The sequence below is a fragment of the Barbus barbus genome (assembly GCF_936440315.1).
Source record: "Barbus barbus genome assembly, chromosome: 50".
Lineage (NCBI taxonomy): Eukaryota > Metazoa > Chordata > Actinopteri > Cypriniformes > Cyprinidae > Barbus > Barbus barbus.
The window spans coordinates 3,260,368-3,282,982 of record NC_136728.1 but is presented as its reverse complement, the minus strand read 5'-3'; the positions used below and the strand labels follow the sequence as shown (position 1 = coordinate 3,282,982).

The following is a 22,615-nucleotide window of genomic DNA, read 5'->3' as shown; positions in this document are numbered from 1 at the left end:
TGTGGATCATTAGAGGTAAGAACACAGTATTAAGAATCTTTTAAATGGGGTAATTTTTATAAATTCAACTTATTTTCTCTTGTGGACTATATGTAAACATTTATGTGCAATATCTTATTCAGGCCAGTATTAAATAAACAATAACATGCATTTTGTATGATCCCTTTTGGTAAAATAATTAACATATATATATATATAGATAGATAGATAGAGACTGACAGACAGAAAGATAGATTGATAGACTAATACAAATGTCAGTTTGTGTCCTGTTGATTTCACCAATAAGCTTTAATACATTTCTTTATTGTTATGTGGTTTTATTACATTATTTTGGCACAAATTAAATAAGGCACATTTACTGCAAAGTTACACAGAAACTGTTATGGAATCATACAAAAATAATTGCTCTCAAGTTCTTCAGATTGCCACAAAGAACCGTTACATTCAAAGACAAATCACATCACAAACCAGCTCTGTTTTATTTCATGGTCAATTTGTGTGAAGATATTTAATGACTTCCTGTCCAGCATTAATTCTATCCCTGCTAACACACTCCTGCAGCAGAAAATGCATTTCCACCCGCCAGTCAAAATGCAATCAATCAGGTTTCATGAGCTCAGCTCCTAAAACCAAACACAGAGAAAACTAGCAAGAGAATAAAGTGCACGATTTAAACAGAGCCGTGGTCCGTAATACTGCCCCCTGCTGACCACTACACACATCATATTTATTCCTAATTCTACACTTTCACAAACGCAACCTTTTCACCATAATGCTAAGACAATTGTCCCCCACCCCCCGACTTCTGTTGGAATTTATTGGTGCTATTTGATCTTTTTGAAGGACAGTTTAGATAGGACATTCATACCATAAAAGAAAATGTATTCTACTAATGCAATAAATCAAAACAAGAAAGATTGAAAGGCATTAAGAGGATGAAAACAACAACATCTACCAACTAACTATTAGAACAACAGCTAATCCTATGAAAAAAGTTCCCATGACTAGTTGCCTACACACAGAGATGTTTAGTAAATGTAACAACTTAAGTTTTGTATGGAAAAATGTGAGGAAAACTAAAATCTTGCTACATAATTTTATCCTTAATTATCCCTTTTAATAAGTGACATTCTGAAAATTAAAAAGTGCTCAAAAAAACTAAAAAAAAACATTCTTTCTGTAGTTACTGTAAACGTCTCCCTTTAACCTACATGCCATAGATGAAGAAAGTCTCCAAAGTCTGAGTATCACACACCTCAAATGTTTTTGTCCTTTCACACACCAGTGTTGACACGTTAACTTTTTCTATTTTGTGATTTAAGAGCATCATTTTTAAGTGGAATTATAAAAACTTCCTCTTTCTGATTTCCACATACAGACCCTTAAAACTTTTTTTTTTCTTTCTTTCCATGTCATAAACCACAAGCATGAGAAAATGGTAATCTTGAAAAAAAATGACAGTTGTTGCATATTCAGGTCAATAAAGTTTAGATACTTTAACACTCAAATACAATAAAGGCCAGCATGAGGTGGTGGAACTGATTTAGTAATGACGGATTTATATTTAGTCTATTAAACCGGTTGCTTGAAGACCACCATCACAACACAACATTATCCATTTCTGTGGCAGCGATCTCCTCATCACTTCCTCTGGACTGTGCGTCTTCCTCCTCCCTGTTGGGCTCCTGCAGCGAGCGCTGCGTCAGGTCCTGGCTGATGGTGTGGCAGCGGGTCAGGCTCCTGTTGTGGGCGCGAGGCGACTGCGGCCCGCTGCTGTCCACCGTCTCTCCTCTCGCCAGTCTGCGTCTGTCACTCTGAGCCTCCACCGTCTGAGATCAACACAACAATCAGTGGTAAGGTTAGCAGGAGCTTTAGTACTGTAGTACAGCAGACTTTTCATTAAACTAAAACTAAACTACCAACAAAATCTTAATATTAAAAGACCAAATCATTTTTACATTTTATTATACAAACAGTCACTATGGTTGGAAATGATTATTGTGGCTTGGGAATTAAGTTAGGTTAGGTTAAGTTAAAAGTTAAGTTATGTTAGGTTAAGTTAAATTAGGTTAGGTTAAGATAAGTTAAGTTAAGAGTTAGGTTAGGTTAGGTTAAAAGTTAAGTTAAGTTAGGTTAAGTTAAAAGATAAGTTAAGTTATGTTAGGTTAAGATAAGTTAAGTTAAGAGTTAGGTTAGGTTAGGTTAAAAGTTAAGTTAAGTTAGGTTAAGTTAAAAGATAAGTTAAGTTATGTTAGGTTAGGTTAAGTTCAGTTAAGATCAAATGGATAAATAAATAAGATATATCCGAAGAATGGTACCTGGTCTAATACTCCTATGGTGGATGCTGCTCTGTCGGTCCTCTTCTGACTCCTGTTAAGAGCAAAAGCTTCTCATAAACAGCTTGAAACGATATTGAGAAAAATGTAATTTAGTCAAAGTAAATGATCACAATTAAAAAAAAAAAAAAGTTACTTTTATTAAGGAATTATGCACTCAATTGCAATACAGTCATTTATGATATTACACAAGATTTCCATTTCAAATAAATGTTGTTCTTTGAACTTTCTGAATGGAGCACAACTGTTTCGGTTTAAAGATTTCTTAAGGAACATGTGATACCGAAGACTGGAGTAGTGATGCTGAAAATTCTGATTTCATCACAGAAATAAATTACATTTTTAAATATATTCAAATAGAAAACCGTTAAATGAAATTGCACTGATATTTCACAATATTACAGTTTTTACTATGTTTTTGAACAAATAAATGTAGCTTTAATGACTAGAAGAGACTGGTCATTAAAGCTAAGAAGAAGAAGAATTCTAAATCTTTCCGAGCCAAACTATTTAAATGCAGAGAATATATACACAGTGCCCTCCATAAGTATTGGAACAGTAAAGACAAAATTGCTGTGTTGGCTGTGGAGTCAAGACATTTACAAATATGATTAAAAGATGAATATGAGACAAAACTACAGAATGTCACATTTTATTATTGGGTGATTCAACACATAGATGTTTTACCAGCTAAGAAGTTCAGCACTTTTAGAGTTCATCCCTCTATCTGATGTGAGCATAAGTATTGGAGCGGTTGCCTCACAGGTCTTTCTAAGTGATCAGCTGTGTCCTGTTGCATTAATTCTTCTGATATTAAAAGCAGGGAATGTGTCGTATCAGTTATATCCATTACTTCTGTATTCTGAATCTTGATGACACACACAAACCAGGATGAAGATGAGGGAGCTGACTTTGAGAGAAAAGCAAGCAATTTGGATGCTAAAAGAAAAGAGGGAGTCAGTTAGAGCTCCAGCAAAAACAAAGGGCATGGAGAAATCAAGTGTTTGGAAAACACCAACAACTACGTGATCGGCTGAGAAAACAACAGTAGTTGATCACAGACAAATCATAAAAGCTGTGAAAATGATCCCTAAAAGACGTGTCTGTAAAATCGCCAACAACTTCCAGAAAGCTGGGGTGATGCTCTGACAATCTACTGTCCTCTGGAGACTTTGACACAGAATTACAGATGCTACACAGCAAGATGCAAACCTCTGACCAGCACCAAAAATAGAAAGACAAGATTACAGTTTGCAAAAAAGCACAAAGGTGAGCCAGAAGAGTTTTGTTTTTGTTTTGTAACTGTGTTTATGGACCGAAGAGACAAAGACAAACCTTTATCTAAGTGATGGGAAAGCAAAAATGTGGAGAAAAAAAGGGAACTGCAATGATCCCAAGCATACAGCCTCATCTGTAAAGCATGGTGGAGGTGGTGTCATGGCATGGGCATGCATGGGTGTCTCTGGAACAGGCCCTCTCAACTTTACTGATGACTTAATGTATGATGACAGTAGCAGAATGAATTTAGATGGGTACAAAACCATCTTGCCTACCAATATTCAAGAAAATGCCACCAGATTCATTGGGAAGTGCTTCATATTGCATCAGGACAATGACCCAAAACACCCTGCCAGTTCAGTCAAGGAGTTTATAAGGGCAAAGAAATGGAAAGTCTTAGATTGCCCAAGTCAATCTCCAGATTTAAATCTGATTGAAGATGAATTTCACCAGCTGGAGAGGAGAGTAAAGGCAGAAACTCCCCAAAACAAGCAACAATTGGAATTGGCTGCATTAAAGGCTGGGAAAAGTATTTCAAAGGATGAGAGCAAGAGTCTGGTGATGTCTATGGGTCACAGACTCACTGCTGTGATTGTGTGCAAGAGATCTGCAACTAAATAATAGCTTTTAATCTTTTATATCTGCCTTATGTTCAACTGTCCCAATACTTATGCTCACATCAATGAGTGGGATGAACTCTAAAAGTGCTTTTCTTTTTATTTGGTAAAACATGTATGTGTTGAAATGGCTAATAATAAAATGTGACATTCTGTAGTTTTGTCTCATATTCATCTTTTAACTCCACAGCCAACAGAGTCACCCTGCAGCCCAAGACCGGTTGCCCACTGAAGCTAAGCAGGGTTGAGCTGGTCAGTACCTGGATGGGAGACCTCTTGGGAAAACTAGGTTGCTGTTGGAAGAGGTGTTAGTGAGGCCAGCAGGGGGTGCTCACCCTGCAGTCTGTGTGGGTCCTAACACCCCGGTGTAGTGACGGGGACACTATACTGTAAAAAGCACCGTCTTTCGGATGAGACGTTAAACCGAGGTCCTGACTCTCTGTGGTCACTAAAAATCCCATGGCACTTCTCGTAAAGAGTAGGGGTGTAACCCCGGTGTCCTGGCCAAATTCCCTCTACTGGCCCTCTATCATGGCCTCCTAGTAATCCTCATCCACTTGATTGGCTCTATCACACTCTCCTCTCCACCTGTAGCTGGTGTGTGGTGAGCGCACTGGCGCCGTTGTCCTGTGGCTGCCGTCGCATCATCCAAGTGGATGCTGCACACTGGTGGTGGTTGAGGAGAGACCCCCACATGATTGTAAAGCGCTTTGGGTGTACGGCAATACACAATAAAGCGCTATATAAATGCATTATTCATTCATTCAGAGCAATTTTGTCTTTACTGTTCCAATATTTATGGAGGGCACTGTACATACATACATACATACATACATACATACATACATACATGATAGGAAGATTCTCCGATTCGCTCGGTGCATCGGCAAAAAAGTTCATGATGCGATGCATCGGTTTAAAAAGTGTGCATCGGATACAAGTAGTGTTGCTTTCGTCAATGAAAATTGTGACTAAATATTGTCGTCAACGAACATTTATCACGTGACGAAAACAAGACGAGACGCGACGTAAATGCTGGTCATGTGACGATGACGATAATTAAATGTATAATGCAATATTGTTGACGAATAAAAATGAGACTAAATGTGTTTTGCAAAATAAAAACTATGCTAAAATGTCTCTTCATTTTTGTTGACTAAAACGAGACGAAACAAAATGTTATAACGTTATTTTGTCTCGTTTAGTCGCGTTATTATTATTATTTTGCAGTATTTCTGTTTCCTGTGTCTCACTTCAGGGGCTGCATCAGGTTGCACTGCACAGCATAGTTTTTATTTTGCAAGGCGACATCACTTCCTCAAGCCCCACTCGCGGCATTATTTAGAAGACGACAACAAATATGTTAACTTGTTTGGATGGTGAAATAAATGTTGTAAATTCAAATCAGAGCGTCTTCCTTGTCTGGCATGGGTGTATTCTTAAGTCTATAAGGTAACAATAATATAATAAGATAACCTTGTTTGAAATGGGTTTGGCTAAAAGCCAAAGACCGCGTTAGACCGCTCCTTTAATCAGGGATTTCTAAAGATACGAACATGAAAGTAAACGAAAAGAAAATGACAGCTGCATTCATCGGCGCCTACACCAGATCTTGTTGCCGATCTACTAAAATAGTCTTTTTCAAGGCGCTCTTTTGCAGACAAAAGAGAATAACTGAGAAAGGAAGACCTACACCCAAAGTGAATTCGCTAACAAAGGCCAGCAAAGGTTTATTGCGCCATTTCAACGATTGCAACTATGAGTGCTATCAGTTGCTAACAGCTAGCACCAAGCACAAGTTATTTTGTTGGCTGTGTTTACTTTTAAATCCGAGTAAAGTGGCATGGACTTTATTTACAAGTGACAGGTGAGTGCTTTATTATTTGATGAGTATTGTATCATGCACATTGTTATGGAGGTGTATGTGGTGTGTTGATAATACTGTGGTGTGGTGTGTGGATGTCCAGAGTTTGTACAGTTTTGCTGCTTTGGGTGCGTCGTCATTTTAGAGTGACATTTACATTTAGTCATTTGGCAGACGCTTTTATCCAAAGCGACTTAGAATATGGGAATACAAAAAGCGATTAATCTTGAAGAGGCAAACAGACAGAGGAAGTGCTCGTAACACCAAGTCTCAGCCATTGTTCAAATAAGTACAAGCTAGTAAGGGAGGGAGAGAAAGATATAGGGAAAGTGTTTTTTTTTGTTTTTTTGAGTTTAGGATGAAGTCAAGTAGTGCCGAAAGAGATGAGTTTTCAGTTGTTGCTTGAAGATTGACAGGGATCCAGCATTCCGGATAGGGGTGGGAAGATTATTCCACCAGCCAGGAATGGTGAACGAGAATGTTTTGGAGAGTGATTTTGAGCCTCTCTGTGATGTTACCACAAGGTGTCGCTCACTAGCAGATCTCAGTCTTCTGGAGGGGATGTAGGTTCGTAATAGTGAGTGGAAGTAGGAGGGTGCTGAGCCTGTGGTAGTTCTGTACGCAAGCATCAGTGTCTTGAACTTGATGCGAGCTGCCACTGGTAGCCAGTGCAAGAAGATGAAGAGAGGTGTAACAAGGGCTCTTTTGGGCTCGTTGAAGACCAGTCGTGCCGCTGCATTCTGAATCATTTGTAGAGGTTTGATTGTGTTTGATGGCAGACCAGCCAGAAGAGCATTGCAGTAGTCCAGTCTAGAAACAACAAGGGCCTGGACAAGAAGTTGTGCAGCATGCTTTGTCAGAAAGGGCCTGATCTTTCTGATGTTGTGTAGTGCAAACCTGCAGGATCGAGCAGTCTTTGCAATGTGCTCTTTGAAGGTCAGCTGGTCATCAAAGATTACACCAAGATTTCTGACCGAAGTTGATGGGGTAACCATTGATGAGCCTAGACATGATATGAATGTGCATAGTGACCCGTGTATTGGCGGATTACTTTTACTGACCATGTAGGGAAATTTACTCTGCATTTAAACCACCCCAATCTAGACTACTATTAAAATAGTTGATCAGCCGTCACTGTTTGTTGAGAGCCTGTGTGCAGCATAATATGTGCATTATATGCATATAGCTGCGTTAGCTGTAACAGAGATGTGTAAGATGTTTACAGTTGAAGTTGAGCCTTATTGTCATTCTGCTACATGTGGGGACATACAGTGGAACGAAATGTCGTGTCTCGCAGGACCACGGTGCTACATAAATACAGACATACAACAATGAAGTAAAAAACACTATAAACCTATACACTACTAACCTTGCTTACTGAAGGCCCTGACTAAAACCCCACGGTATGCCACTGCTACTAGGTACTTATACTATATTGACTGGGTTAAACAGAATTACTAAAAAGAGACTAAAACGCAATTTTCATTGACTAAAACTAGACAAAAATAGTCATGGATAATTCTGACTAAAATAAGACTAAAATGCTCAGACTTTTAGTTGACTGAAACTTGATTAGACTAAAAAGAGTATGAACGTGACTAAAACTAATAAAAACTAAAATGACAGCTTCACACAAAGACTAGACTAAAACTAAAATTAAAACAGGCTGCCAAAAACAACACTAGATACAAGTTGGCATTTGTATTGCGATGCATCGTTGCTAACATACCTGCATCGGTAAAAAACACTTTATTTATATATAATTACTAGTGGATGCGCTACACTTTTATTGTTTAGAAAGTGACCAATAATCTGTGACCAATATTTTATATGTAGATTGATTTCTCAAGCACGTTCTCTCATCTCTGCTGCGCGTGAATATCATGAATCACAACAACACTACGGAGACCTGAGGATAGGTGGAGATTAAAGTCCAAAATCTGATTTGAAATAACCTAACAAATCAATCGGGGCTAAAGCGGTTATAAATGACGATGTAAATTCACACAATCTCACTAATTTGTGCATGCTTATTCATAAGCAGCCCTTATTGTCGATCATGGATCAAATCGATCCACCATGGCAAACAGCGAATATATTTGTGCTCTTTAATGCATTTGAGACGTTGTGTTTTCCTCAGTGCATAACTGACATGTCACGCGTATATTTTTCATCTGTAAATATTAGAAAGTCATGCAAATATATCTATTTTGCTGTCAGGAGTGGGCGAGGCATATCCAAATAGACGAGCGCTGCTGCGCACATGCGCGCTAAAATAGGAGCGCAATAATTCTGAGTCAAATATGCATTTTATGATAGCAGTAACTGAAAAGGGACTCTTGTAATGGGTAAATAAAATGCAAGCTAATACAGTCATAATTACTAAGCTCGGACGAGTTAATGTGTGTTTCTTATAGGAGTTAAAATGTAGTTTTAATTTAGTGATTTTAACTTTTAGTTTAGAGGAATGTTAGATTGTAATGTTCAAATGCTATCTGTTCTAACTATAAAAGGTACAGCTGTTATAAACCAGAGAGAAAGGCTGCATGGCTATGATAGTATGTGAGAGAGTCAGTGGACATATCTTTGCGTTCCTATTGGTCAGTGAGCTCAGCTTAGCCTGACAGTTTGCCTGCCCTGAACCAGGTTAGCTTTCCAGCAGAATAGCCACAGACTGAGGTTGATCTTTGTTAAATTTGCTTTATGGAACCAAATAATTTGACAGTGAGTCAGACTAACTGAAATAAGCCTGGCCTATTTGGTAAACTTGTTTTATAAAACAGGCCTCGAGGCGTTAAAAGTCAAAGGACACAAAAGTTAATTTATGATTTACTGTCTGTCTGAACCAAAGAAATAAAAGCGATCATATTTTTTTCATTGAATCGCACTGCATCGTAATAGGGGTGAATCGTATCGCATCTGCTTCATATGTATCTTCAGTATATCGTATCATTGACTATGCATCGAGATGCGTATCGCATCGGCCTCAGTTATGGAGATGCACATCCCTATATATTCTCAATGTTATGTTAATAAACAAGCCATTAACTGACAGTAAATGTACCTTTGTTTTGTGTGGTCTGCATCTTTTCTGCCATTCTTGGGACTCTCATGCCGTTTAACTCTTTGAACTATTGATTATGTTGTCGGAGAAATAACAGAGTTCAGTTTAATTACACAACAAATTCATAATGCAATGTATATCATATAATACTATGTTCATCACAGCCTACTAGAGCGTTGAGATTAAATAAAAGTACAAATATCAAATATCTGATTCTTACCCACAATGCCCTCTGTTCCTCTGGAGGTTGGTTTGACCGGATGAATGTCCGGAGCGTCAGCACAGGCTTTCTGAAGGAGTCTCTGAATCTCTGTGTTCTGAGGAAGCATCAAATTACAGACAAATCATTGACTTTTTCTTTCACAATACAGCAGCTCTTTTAACCCTATTGTTGTGTTGACATCAATTTAACCCCAACTTGATTCTCAAACTGCTCAAAATACTGGTTAAACCATGTATTTCTTCTTGAACTTTTGTGAATGTTTCATTTAGGGTCATACATGTCACTGCAAAGTTTCAACACATTGGTGTGTTTTGGAAAGGCTGTGCAGAGTTTGGCATGACTTTACTGTTGGGGGTCAAACTGTCCCTTCAGTGGTTTTTATGCAATTTGCCAAAAATCAACACTTTGAAAAACACTGAGTCAGGTTAAAAAAAAAAAAAAAAGTAACTTGAAAAACCAGTACAATATGAAATGCACAGTCAAAAAAATATCACAGTCTAAAAATGCCAAAGGTTGTTTTTGGTTGCTCATTTTTTCTTAATGACTACACTGTTACAGAAAAAAAAAAGAATGAAAAAGAAGTGTGGGAAACACAAGGGTTAAAGAAAAAGACAACAATGTTTTAAACTCTACTTATGCACCTAATTTAAAATATTCATTAGAACACATCATTTACTGAGAAGCAAGAGTCCAGCTACAGCATTGTTTTGTTGTATTTAAAGCATAAATAAATGTATATAAGGTTTGCAGCTGTAGTTGAGCACACACACACACACCTTCCCGGCGGTCTCGTGTGCACAGTCGAGGGCGGTCCGCTGTCTCTTGTTGCGCATGTGCACTAAAGCCCCTCTGTGCAACAGCAGCTCCACCAGCTGGAGGTGTCCGCCTCTCACCGCCTCATGCAGACCAGCGTTACCGTGATTATTCGCCAGATTCACCAGCGCACCGCTCTGATCCACAACAAGGGTGTCCAGAAAGTGTCCATATTGCAATAAGGATGTCAATAACAAATAAATACAAATTATATTTCTGTGCAATAGATATAGATATGAAATATCGGTAACACTTTAGAATAGGGCACGCTTTTTCACTATTAACTACGACTTTTCCCTCAATAAATTCCTAATTTACTGCTTATTAATAGTTAGTAAGGTTGTTAAGTTGTTAAATTAGTACTAATAAATGGCTAATATTCTAGTAATATGCATGCTAATAAGCAACTAGTTAAGAGACCTTAAAATAAAGTGTTACTGAAAAATCTATATAATGTAATATAGTACCTTAAGCAAAATGGTGGCTATCTCCAGATTTCCCTTCAGACAAGCAAGAATCAGTGGTGTGTTTCCATACTGATCTTTCTTATTCAGTTTGGCATTACACTCCAGCAGAGCAGACACCACCTGTAACACACACACAAACACACATGCTCAAACTACTGATGTTAAAACAGTTCAACCATGATTAATCCCACTTGACATTGAAGTTTTAAAATACAGGTGCATCTCAAACAATTTGAATATCATAAAAGTTTTGTAACTTATTTCAAAAAGTGAAACAGTCATACATTCTCAATTCAATACATGTACAGTAAAACATTTCAAAAGTTTTTTTTTGTTTTAATTTTGATGATTCGAGCTTACAGCTCATGAAAGTCAAAAATCCAGTATCTCAAAATACTAAAATATTTCCTAAGATCAATCAAAAAAAGGATTTGCAAAACAGAAAAGTTCAAGTTCTTTAAAGTATGTTCATTTATGCACTCAATACTTGGTCAGGGCTCTTTAGCACAAACTCCAGCATCAGTCTGTGGCTCTGCTGAGGCACTATTGAGTCTTCAGCTCGTCTGGATTGTTGGATTCACTGTTTCTCATCTTTCTCTTGAAAATATCCCATAGATTCCATGGGCTTCAGATCAGGCATGTTGGCTGGCCAGTCAAGCACAGTAATATCATGGTCAGCAAACCACTTGGAAGTGTTTTTGGCACTGTGGGCAGGTGCTAAAGGAAATCAGCATCTCCATAAAGCTTGTCAGCAGATGGAAGCATAAAGTGCTCCAAAATCTCCTGGTAGACGGCTGCATTGACTTTGGACTTGATAAAACGCAATAGACCAACACCAGCAGACGTCACGGCAGCCCAAATCATCACTGACTTCAGAAACTTCACACTGGACTTCAAGCAGCTTGGATTCTATGCCTCTCCAGTCTTCCTCCAGATGATGTCTCTGGTTCAGAAGTGGCTTGGTAGCCCTTTTCCTGAAGACGTCTGATCGTGGTGACTCTTGATGCACTGACTCCAGCTTCAGTCCACTCCTTGTGAAGCTCTCCCAAGTGTTTGAATCCGCTTTGCTTGACAGTGTTCTCAAGCTTGCAGTCATCCCTGTTGCTTGTGCACCTTTTCCTACCCAAATTCTTCCTTCCAGTCAACTTTGCATTTAATATGCTTTGATACAGCACTCTGTGAACAGCCCTTTCAGTAAAGACCCTCTGTGACTTACCCTCTTTGTGGAGGGTGTCAATGATTGTCTTCTTGACCATTGCCAAGTCAGCAGTCTTCTCCATTATTGTCGTTTCAAAGAACAAGAGATACCCTGAATTTATACTGTAGTGATGGTCATTAATTGAGACTCAAATGTAAATATTCTATTTTGAGATACTGATTTTTTACTTTCATGAGCTGTAAGCTCTAATCATCAAAATTTAAAACAACAACAACCTTTGCAATGTTTTACTTTACATGCAATGAATCTTGAATATATGAAAGTTTCACTTTTTGAAATAAGACAAAAAAAACTCACGATATTCTAATTTTCTTAGATGCACCTGTATACTTTTATATTGTAATAAGTTCATATTCAATCTTCCAATTAATGTAGAAACAACAAAGACAGTATAGTTTTAATATTTGTTAAATGTCATCTTTTTTTATGACTGAAGGCGAGTATCGCTGATACCAACACTGATGTCTCTATGAAATTGTTATTTTTTTCCTAATATTTCACCATTGACTAAATGCAATGTTGACTATACTAACAGTATAATTGAGAGCGATCAATTTTAACATTAGACTGGACTAACAACAACTAATTTAAGTGAACTTAATCCATCTTCACATAAACCCATTATAATAAATGTCATATTTACCTGTGCCCTTCAGCAAGTACGACATATACAGAAATTGAATAAAGTTATCAACACTAAATTCTAAATTAAATATAGATGAATCCTTAAATCTACAAAAGTAATTGATTTCTTCTTTATTCTTTTGTTCTTTGATTAACAGACATCACAGCAGATGGGTTATTTTGGCTGCTATTACTTTAAGAGCAGCTGCTGATCGTGACGTGGATCTGACACGCATCCTGTTCTCTCACAGCCTTTTATATATAATTGTGCTTTAATATGAAATGATATACAGCATGGGGGCACATTTGTGCATGTCCCCGAAGAGCACATGCTACAAGCACAGTATACCAGCTGACAGGATGGGAAAATTCATTTGTATGATATATGGCCTGACAACATCTCATCTGACCGCAGTTTACTGATGAAGCTCCTCGTCACCTGTACCGTTTCTGCACTCGTTTACCTGGGTGGAGTGCGCGACTGAAAAGTCTCCCATTTGATGTGGTCATAAAGACATTCTGTGACTAAATAAATGCAATTCTTCTCAAGAAGAAAAGAGACTGAAGCAGCAGCTGTGAGTGGGGTGGCCAACCCTAGCTCCTCCCCTGCGTTAAATATTTTTTTATGTCATAAATTAAGAAAAATTAATAACCTGTGTTAACACGCTAATTTTGACAGCACTTATATATATATATATAGAGAGAGAGAGAGAAAGAGAGATAGATAGAAAAATAGATAGATAGATAGACAGACAGATAAAGTCTTAGTCTTACCGACCCCAAACTTTTTAACTGAAGTGCACATATATAAATTAATGTGCACAATGAGTTATTAGATATTAAACAGCTAGTGCTTAAACACTGGTTTCAAAGCAGTAATGTTGTTAAGAGAGGTGGTCTGTGATTGGTCAGGATTTGTGCACCTGTATTTGGCTGTTCTGGCAGGCCAGGTGAAGAGGGGTGGCACTCTGATTGTTGCGGGCGCTGATGTTGGCACCGTGGCGGGTGAAGAGAGACACTAGAGCTGTGTGTCCATGCAGAGCTGCCACATGTAGTGGAGTGAAGCCATCAGCACTGCTGTTCACACCCACACCGTCCGGCTGCAGGTGGGCTGCTTTCTGAACACACACAGACTCAGAGTTACCTCAAAATGCTTCTAAATTCATACAGCTTAGATTATTAACCTACTTTTGTAGATTATTTCAGAAACTGAAATAGTCATTGTGTACTAAGATCGACGGAAAATTAAAAGTTGCGATTTTCTAGGCCGATATGGCTAGGAACTATACTCTAGTTCCGGCGTAATAATCAAGGAAATGTGCTGCCGTACCATGGGTGCAGCAGGCGCAGTGATATTACGCAGCGTCTGAAAGTAGTCCTCTGCTAGGTAACTAGTTATGATATAGCTGGGGACTACTTTCAGGCACTGCGTAATATCATTGCTCACAGCTTTAGTACACGATGTAACTACAGAAGAGTCAAGCTTTAAATAGGAAAATTATCGAAACTATTTGGTCATTTTTGAGCGAGATGGCAATGGTCTAATCCGATTCAATGATCTATGCTAAGCTAAGCTAAAAGTGCTACCGCCAGACCCGGAGATCGGCTAAAACTCAACTGTTGAGCTCTAGGGGAGTTGTAAAATGAGCCTATTTTCAAAAAAAGTGGTGTGTTCCTTTAAAATGCAACGACACTTACATCGTCATCGCATCTTGTGTGCCATTGATAAGGCTGCCTAAAATATTAAACCAACATTTTTGCATTTATTTTAAATTCGACAAATATTCTAAATTCAAATTTTTATTTGACAGCCCTACTGGGCGTTAATCCAAAAACATTCTGTTACCATACCTGGAGGCTATTGTTTTGATTTATTATGTATTCATATTAATATGAATTTGCATAAAGTGTATAAAAGTGTTAAATGAGTGTGTTCAGACCTTCTGTGCAGGTTCGCAGCTGGGGCACTGACACAGAGGATGGCACAACTCGGTCTTAACTGGCACTGAATCTTCCTCTTCCTCTGGCTCCTCATCCAGCCAATCCAAAAGATACCGCACCTAAAACACACACACACACACACACACACACACACACAATACTGTCATTTCGTGTTATTATTATTAAAGCAAGATTATAGCAAGACAGAATCCTGTTTAACAAGGTTTATGTGACCCGAAATGAGCTCACCATCTGCACATCTCCATCAGCCACGGCTCTCAACAACTTCTCCACCTGTTCACCAAACACAGGAAAGAGAAAACATAACATAGCTGGGCGTCTGTAAGTAAGAATTACAGCTATTTTCTTCAGGCGCATTAATCAAGTGATTATATGATGATAAAATTACAATTTTAACTTTCATTTTCAATCATTTTTGGTGCTGAATTTCCCTCTTAGCAAAGCTTGAGAGTTTGAATGCTTGAAAAAGTTTAAGTATAGTATATATATATATATATTAGTATAGTATTTTGGTTCTTAATTTCGCTCAATAAGGGCTTATTTGATCTCATCCTGTAACAGGAGAAGTGTAACGCTATGATCTGTCCTCCAGATGGTGTTGCTGTACCTCTTTGTGTCTGCTGCGTTCGGTCTCTGGCTGTGTGGCCTCCACACTCAGTGAAGACATGCTGGACATAGATGAACGCCTGCTGCTGCAGTCAGACGGCTGAGGAGAGCGACTCGGAGACTGAAAAAAGAAATGGAGACTACAGTCTATCAAAAGCTCTGCTGCTAAAATACTTTCTCTGTAAAGATTCTCCAGGTCAGCTCAAAATCATCCAGTACAGCTATTTGTCTTTCTCTGTTGCTCAAGACATTTTGCAACTTGTCAGAATGGGTTCAGCAGTTGAGACATAGATGTATTACGTCTAAGGGGTTTGGCAGACAAAAAAAGTTTGGGAACTCCTGATCTAGAGGGTAATGAATCTAACTGACAAGATATTTTAAACTCACCTCGAATCCACTTTCCCTTTTACTGGAGTCATTGTGTCTGCGCTCCAACAATGACAGAATCTACAACACAGATAATACAACATCATTCACAAAATGATTTCCTGCTAACAGTAAAACGAACAGTTTTTCTCCACGATTGTAGGTGTGAGATGCCGTTAAAGGCACGTAACTCTAACCTTGGGGTTGAGGGCACAGTGTAATGGAGTCTCCTTGGCTTTGTTGTGGATGAGGGTCGATGCTCCATTCTCCAGGAGCACCTCCATGATGCCCTCGTAACCCCAGCGAGCGGCGATGTGCAGCGGCGTGTCTCCCTTATCGTTCTGAACGTTCAGTCGACAGGAGTGCAGGTCGAAGTACAGCAGCGCCTTCACACACTGAGACACACATTCACATCAAGAACGAAATATCGACATTACACACATCTCTACAGTCCATCAAAGAAACACAATTTTAAGAAGCAAAATAACCCAGCTAAATGTTCACAAATGTATTTTCTTCTATTAAAGGGGTCATGAACTGAGAAACCAAAATTCCTTTGATCGAATTACATATAAGAGGTCATTCTACTATAAAATCTGTAAATCAGCCTGTAAGTTTCAGAATTAAAAACTCTCTTGACACACTTGATTTCTAGCGATTATTGTCAATTTGATTTCACAGATACTATTTAAACTAACCTGAGCTAGACAATGACATCACTGAATTCAATAATGAAATGCCTTTAACTGAAAATTGAGTGTTTAATCTTATTATTATACATTACTGACACTCTTATCCTCCAATTTGATACTGTTAAGTGCTTTGACACAATCTGTATTGTTAAAAGCGCTATATAAATAAAGCTGACTTGACGTAGGCGTATCATAAGCTCCGGTGATTCGTGACGAACGTGGAAGCGCAGCAGAGACAGCAAAACAAAACGCTGGTCACGAATTAGATGTACAAAATGAGGATTTGTAAAGAAAAATGTCAGAGGATTTAGATATAAGCCAAGAGGACACTGGTCCTTTGCTAAAGTAAGGAAACCTTGCTTCCTTTTGTCCTATAAACAAACTTGCGACACGACCATATCTCACAGGCGCATGCGCGACGCATACATCCTGTCATCCGCCGAAACGGCTTCCACATATGACAGATAGTGGAAGTGAGAGAAAAGTGTTTACATTTACATTTATTCATTTAGCTGATGCTTTTATCCAAAGCGACTTACAATTGCTATATATATGTCAGAGGTCGCACGCCTCTGGAGCAACTAGGGGTTAAGTGTCTTGCTCAGGGACACATTGGTGTCTCACAGTGGATTCGAACCCGGGTCTCTCACACCAAAGGCATGTGTCTTATCCACTGCGCCATCACCACCCCCATCAGGACATTTAGAATGTTTTAAATATGGATCTTTTTCTCACAAAAACGCATCGATTCTATACAGGAGGCCTTTATTTACCGCCTGGAGCCAAGTGAGGCACATTTTAATAGGGATGGATGCGCTTTATTTGACTTCTTTTGGACTATTGAACAGAAACATCCGCCCATTGCCATTTTAAAGCTTGGAAGAGCAAGTACAAGAAAAGAAAGTAAGAAGGAAAGAAAGCAAAAGAAAAATACTTACATCTTCATGCCCGTACATGCAGGCCAGGTGTAGAGGGGTGTTTCCATTGTTATCCTGAGCATCTGTGTTTGCCTTATAATGCAAGAGCAGCAGCTACAAGAGCAAACAGGAGATCAATGAAACAACAAATAAGAGACAATTTAATCAGATTCATTTTAATTATGTGAGAAGAAATACCACAGACTGAAGTGATGCTGGATATTAGAAACTAGCTGCACAGTTTTGTAACCCTGTTCATCAAAGCTACAAGTCTACAACATCATAATTAGCATGAGCGCGGTTGAGTTCTGACCGTGACTCCCTGGAAGCCCTTCTGGCAGGAGAGGTGCAGCGGTGTGAGTGCGTGATAATCGGTGGCGTTCACCACAGCTCCCTTCGACACCAGCAAATCAATCAGCAGGGACTGACCTGATCACAAACACAACACAGGAAAACAATCCACAACATTTATTCATCAACTCTGCGTTAAAGCTACAGATTCATATGGTAGCATTTAAAAAGAAGAAAGAAAAAAAGGGTGTGAAAACAAAAAACAAAAAACAAAACAAAACTGGAAAAAGGTAAACAAACAAACAAAAACAAATAATGAAATAAACAATAAAAAAAATAAAATGTGTATATAAACAAAAACTAAACATAAAAGACAATACAAAACCCCAAATAAACCAAACAAAATCCCAAAGCAAAACAAAACAAAAACACAAATCTAAATTAAGTCAATGCTCACCACAAATAGCAGCAACATGTAGAGGAGTATAGCCTCGGTCATCCCGAGAGAACGGAGTGACTATGGACGGGTCGTTTAACCTCCTAAACCAAGACAGACAAGCATTACTTTAATAAATAATGAGGAAAGTAGGCCTACAGTCAAACTAGGCCTAAATGCTTTCTAATATGTTCAGCCTGTGGTGGTTATCAGCCCCATTGTTATAACTGTATCAAACTGAATGTGAATAAATAAATAAATCTTTATTTAATACAATTTCAAGTCTTTTATTTATTTAACAAAATGACCTGTGAAGAACAGGTAAGCGTTGTCTAAAATAAATTAATGCAAAATTTCAGATCACGGACTTTACTACTGTGTACTTACATTTAAATTGATCATTTGACACAATGCACTTATTGTGTACATACACGTTGGTTTTTACATTTGAAAATTGCATCCAGTAATTACATCTGTAATTATTTACTTATTTTTTTGTAAATCTCTAATTATACTGTTGACCCTACCTCAACACCTTAAACCTAACCATACTACCAAACCTGTCCCTAATCTTAACCGTATCCCCCTCAATAGCAGCAAAAGCGTTTTTTAACGTGAACACAATAGGCACACTGTACCTACCAATTCATTATTTTATTATTAAGTACATAGTATTCACCTAAGATACCGAATAGACCCAGATCAGTTTAAAAAGTCCTCTGCATTATGATGTTTGTCAGCACTGACCCTGAGATGTGGCGGTCACAGGCGTCACAGGAACAGAGTGGGTGACATAACTTCCTCCCGTCCTCTTCATTCTCACTCTCGCTCAGCAAACGCTTCACCTCAGCCTCATTTCCACTCACAATGTGCTGTCCATATACAAACACATACGTAGTATCATCTTATTCAACATTGTATAAAATATACATACATAGACACACATATATTTGTATATATATATTTTCAATCAGGAACCAATTTTGAAACAATTGTGTTTTTCTTAACTAGGTTATACTCCCTGTTCTTGCACCAGTCAAAAATAAGGCTCAAATAAGGCAATGATGTGATCAATTATGAGAAACAGTTTTTGGTTTCGCAGGAAAGCTCTTACTAGGAGTACTAAATATAATATTTCTTCCTGTGCGGTTCACAGAAAGTGGGCAGTAAAGTTGAAACTGAAAGAGCCAAAGGCAGGCATTATAGAGGTGCTCACCTCAAACAGCTGGTCTATAGGTGTAGCATTCTGGGACAGCAGGTCCACCTTCTGTCTGAAGGACAGTCTATCTCCTGACCCCTGCGGACCACAGCGCACATTCACAAACAAGACATGCAGCTATGGGAGGTGTGTGTAGTATGTGTCAGTTCACATAATCTTGAATGCATGTGACTATCAAATGCACTGGGACATTTTCTCATGACCACATGGTCTACAAAGCCACTTTTCACAGCTGAGAAGCTCTGCTTACACACTATAAACAAAAACAGACTACTAGTGGCTTTATAAATCAGGTTCAGTTTCTAAGAAATTGCCACAGCATTCTGGGATTAAGCACCCTTCTTTAAGCTTATTGGACACATATTGTGGTTCGGATTAAAGGCTCTGATATACTTCAAACAAAGTTCGTTTTCGTTTGGGGGCAAAAAGAAGTTCGACAAGGCTGAGCGACGGTATACTGTTTTTGAACATTTCAACACCCCCGCGCTGCTGGAGGCGGGCTGTAGATTAATGCAAACGTGTTGTGACGCTCGCGAGTCTGCCCTAAACACATCAACGATGCAAGGATGGTGTAGCTAGGTCTTTTATGAAACTGGATAAATTATTACACGCTTTTATATTTTATGTGTCATAATTTGATAAAAACAAAGGTTTATTATTGTATGTTCTTTGGCATTTTATTTATTGCATACCTTTTAAATTTGCTTCTTGAAGGCACAGCAGCAGCAGCAGTATGGTGTAACATTTATTTGAAACACATGTATTTGGTACTTGCTACCTTATATCTTTACTCTTTCGGAAAACTTGAATCTGCTGTTTCTCTACGTCGCTTTTTGCATAACTCCGGGTCGTCGACACCAAGCTTCATTGCAATTTCTTTCCTGGAATTAAATGGTTTCTCTGATTATTTAAAGTCTCTCTGTGACCAATCGTACAGGTGCGGATATATTTGTGGCAGCTCAGCTATTCGACAGTGTATTTACGTTGCTAGTGACTTGGAGATGTTGTTCTCCTGCCTGACCGCCGTTGAATGAGAAACAAACCGAAAAAAAAATTGCACATCAAAGAAGGTGGAGCTCCAGAACACGCCCACCGATTGCGTAATCGCCACAGACCAATGGCAGCTCAAAGTTCGCTTCGGTGAGCTGTTTCGAACTACCGAATCGAACTTCGTTTCAGCCTGATTTTGTTCGAAATGACGTCATGTCAGTTCATTCTTCGATTTCGTTTGACATATATCAGGGCCAGATTAAGGATTTGTTTAGGCTTTACTTGCATGTAATTTATTGTTATTATAATAGTACGTACATGTAACATGTAACAAGGACACCTTAAAATAAAGTGTTACCGTTGTTCCTTTAACCTCTAGTTGCAGTATTTTGAAGAGGATTCAGTCCACTGGTTGTTGGATTATCATCACTACTAGAACCTGAACCAAAACGTGACTTTCTCAACCATTGTTACCGCAGCCGTATCTCTTACCAGAGCGCTCTGGGTGAGGTTTCCCTGGCTGATGTACTCCACCGCAGCCTCAAACGAGGTGAGACAGTAACTCAGCTCATCCTTACTGGACTTACGGAAGCGGAAGTTCTTTATGTAACTCAGATTCGCCATCCTGAAGAAAACATCAGAATATTAGCATTCTGCACACACAATGAAGCTCTCAACAGACCGTTAAAGATATAGAATTAATAAATCACTGCTCTTGTAACTGTGCTGCAGTCACAGCACTCGACTCACCAGTTAGGGATTTCTGTTTTGATTAGCAGATAGAGAATGACTAACAGGAGATCATCAGCACACACAGCCTCAATGCTCACTGCTGAAAGACACACTGGGATGAGCTGAGTGTCTGATACATAATGCACACACAAATCACAAGAGCGTTTCATAAACTGTCAATCTGAGTGTTCAGTACACCAAACTACACTGCTACAGTGAGTGCTTCATAGGAAGAAATAGATGCTGCGTTTGGGGAAATGCAAGATTTTCATCTTCAGTTTATTCAAAGTTTTGTAGCAGCATGTAAACAACATACGATTAAGCAAAACTGCACTATATATTTTACTTCAGAATAAATAAATAACAGATCGTAATTTTAACCAAAAATACTACTTTTTTCTTCATTGTTTTATTTCAACTAATGAAGGACACTAATACTTTATTGTTCTAACAATTCTAACAATTTCGTTGCAGTGAAAATAATTAAATAAACAAACAAATAAATCCTGTGTAAGTTGCCATTTTTTGGTTCTGTCTCTATGGGTGAATCTCTCACAATTTATACACAGTGCCCTCCATAAGTATTGTAACAGTAAAGACCAAATTGCTCTGTTGGCTGTGGAGTCGAGACATTTGCAAATATGATTAAAAGATGAATATGAGACAAAACTACTGAATGTCACATTTTATTATTAGCCGTTTCAACACATCCATGTTTAAAAAGAACAGCACTTTTAGAGTTCATCCCACTCATTGATGTGAGAATAAGTATTGGGACAGTTGAACATAAGGCAGATATAAAAGATTAAAAGCTATTATTTAGTTGCAGATCTCTTGCACACAATCACAGCAGTGAGTCTGTGACCCATAGACATCACCAGACTCTTGCTCTCATCCTTTGAAATACTTTTCCCAGCCTTTAATGCAGCCAATCCCAATTGTTGCTTGTTTTGTGGAGTTTCTGCCTTTACTCTCCTCTCCAGCTGGTGAAATTCATGTTCAATCAGATTTAAATCTGGAGATTGACTTGGGCAATCTAAGACTTTCCATTTCTTTGCCCTTATAAACTCCTTGACTGAACTGGCAGGGTGTTTTGGGTCATTGTCCTGATGCAATATGAAGCACTTCCCAGTGAATCTGGAGGCATTTTCTTGAATATTGGTAGGCAAGATGGTTTTGCACCCTTCCAAATTCATTCTGCTACTGTCATCATACATTAAGTCATCAGTAAAGTTGAGAGGGCCTGTTCCAGAGACAGCCATGCATGCCCATGCCATGACACCACCTCCACCATGCTTTACAGATGAGGCTGTATGCTTGGGATCATTGCAGTTCCCTTTTTTTCTCCACATTTTTGCTTTCCCATCACTTAGATAAAGGTTCATCTTTGTCTCATCGGTCCATAAACACAGTTCCAAAACTCTTCTGGCTCACCTTTGTGCTTTTTTGCAAACTCTAATCTTGCCTTTCTATTTTTGGTGCTGGTCAGAGGTTTGCATCTTGCTGTGTAGCATCTGTAATTCTGTGTCAAAGTCTCCTGAGGACTGTAGATTGTCAGAGCATCACCCCAGCTTTCTGGAAGTTGTTGCTGATTTTACAGACACGTCTTTTAGGGTTCATTTTTCACAGCTTTTATGATTTGTCTGTCATCAGCTCCTGTTGTTTTCTCAGCCAACCACGTAGTTGTTGGTTGCTGGTGTCGCTGGTGGTTTCCAATCTCTGGATTTCTCCATGCCCTTTGTTTTTGCTAGAGCTCTAATTGACTTCCTCTTTTCTTTTAGCATCCAAATTGCTTGCTTTTCTCTCAAAGTCATCTCCCTCATCTTCATCCTGGTTTGTGTGTCATCATCGAATGCAAGATTCAGAATACAGAAGTAATGGATATAACTGATACGACAC

At 38.6% G+C, this 22,615-nt stretch overlaps 1 protein-coding gene across 2 annotated transcripts in view; it reads right to left on the bottom strand.

Annotated features, from left to right (window-relative positions):
• Positions 1-261: 261 nt before the first annotated feature.
• The window catches only part of ankrd27 (ankyrin repeat domain 27 (VPS9 domain)), a 35,828-nt gene continuing 13,474 nt past the window's right edge, over positions 262-22,615 (bottom strand). The window contains exons 11-29 of one of the 2 annotated variants that reach the window (XM_079414321.1): positions 20,735-20,816; positions 20,477-20,609; positions 18,992-19,072; positions 18,523-18,647; positions 17,797-17,879; positions 17,362-17,477; positions 17,070-17,162; positions 15,637-15,834; positions 15,461-15,520; positions 15,075-15,194; positions 14,696-14,740; positions 14,446-14,565; positions 13,429-13,623; positions 10,663-10,782; positions 10,159-10,332; positions 9,380-9,476; positions 9,160-9,226; positions 2,319-2,370; positions 262-1,829 (exon numbers count right to left, since the gene is read on the bottom strand). In XM_079414321.1, coding sequence (XP_079270447.1) covers positions 1,599-1,829; positions 2,319-2,370; positions 9,160-9,226; positions 9,380-9,476; positions 10,159-10,332; positions 10,663-10,782; positions 13,429-13,623; positions 14,446-14,565; positions 14,696-14,740; positions 15,075-15,194; positions 15,461-15,520; positions 15,637-15,834; positions 17,070-17,162; positions 17,362-17,477; positions 17,797-17,879; positions 18,523-18,647; positions 18,992-19,072; positions 20,477-20,609; positions 20,735-20,816 — 2,192 coding nt within the window. In that variant the 3' untranslated portion in view covers positions 262-1,598. The remainder of the gene's footprint in view (positions 1,830-2,318; positions 2,371-9,159; positions 9,227-9,379; positions 9,477-10,158; positions 10,333-10,662; positions 10,783-13,428; positions 13,624-14,445; positions 14,566-14,695; positions 14,741-15,074; positions 15,195-15,460; positions 15,521-15,636; positions 15,835-17,069; positions 17,163-17,361; positions 17,478-17,796; positions 17,880-18,522; positions 18,648-18,991; positions 19,073-20,476; positions 20,610-20,734; positions 20,817-22,615) is intronic. The other variant, XM_079414322.1, reaches the window with a different exon arrangement.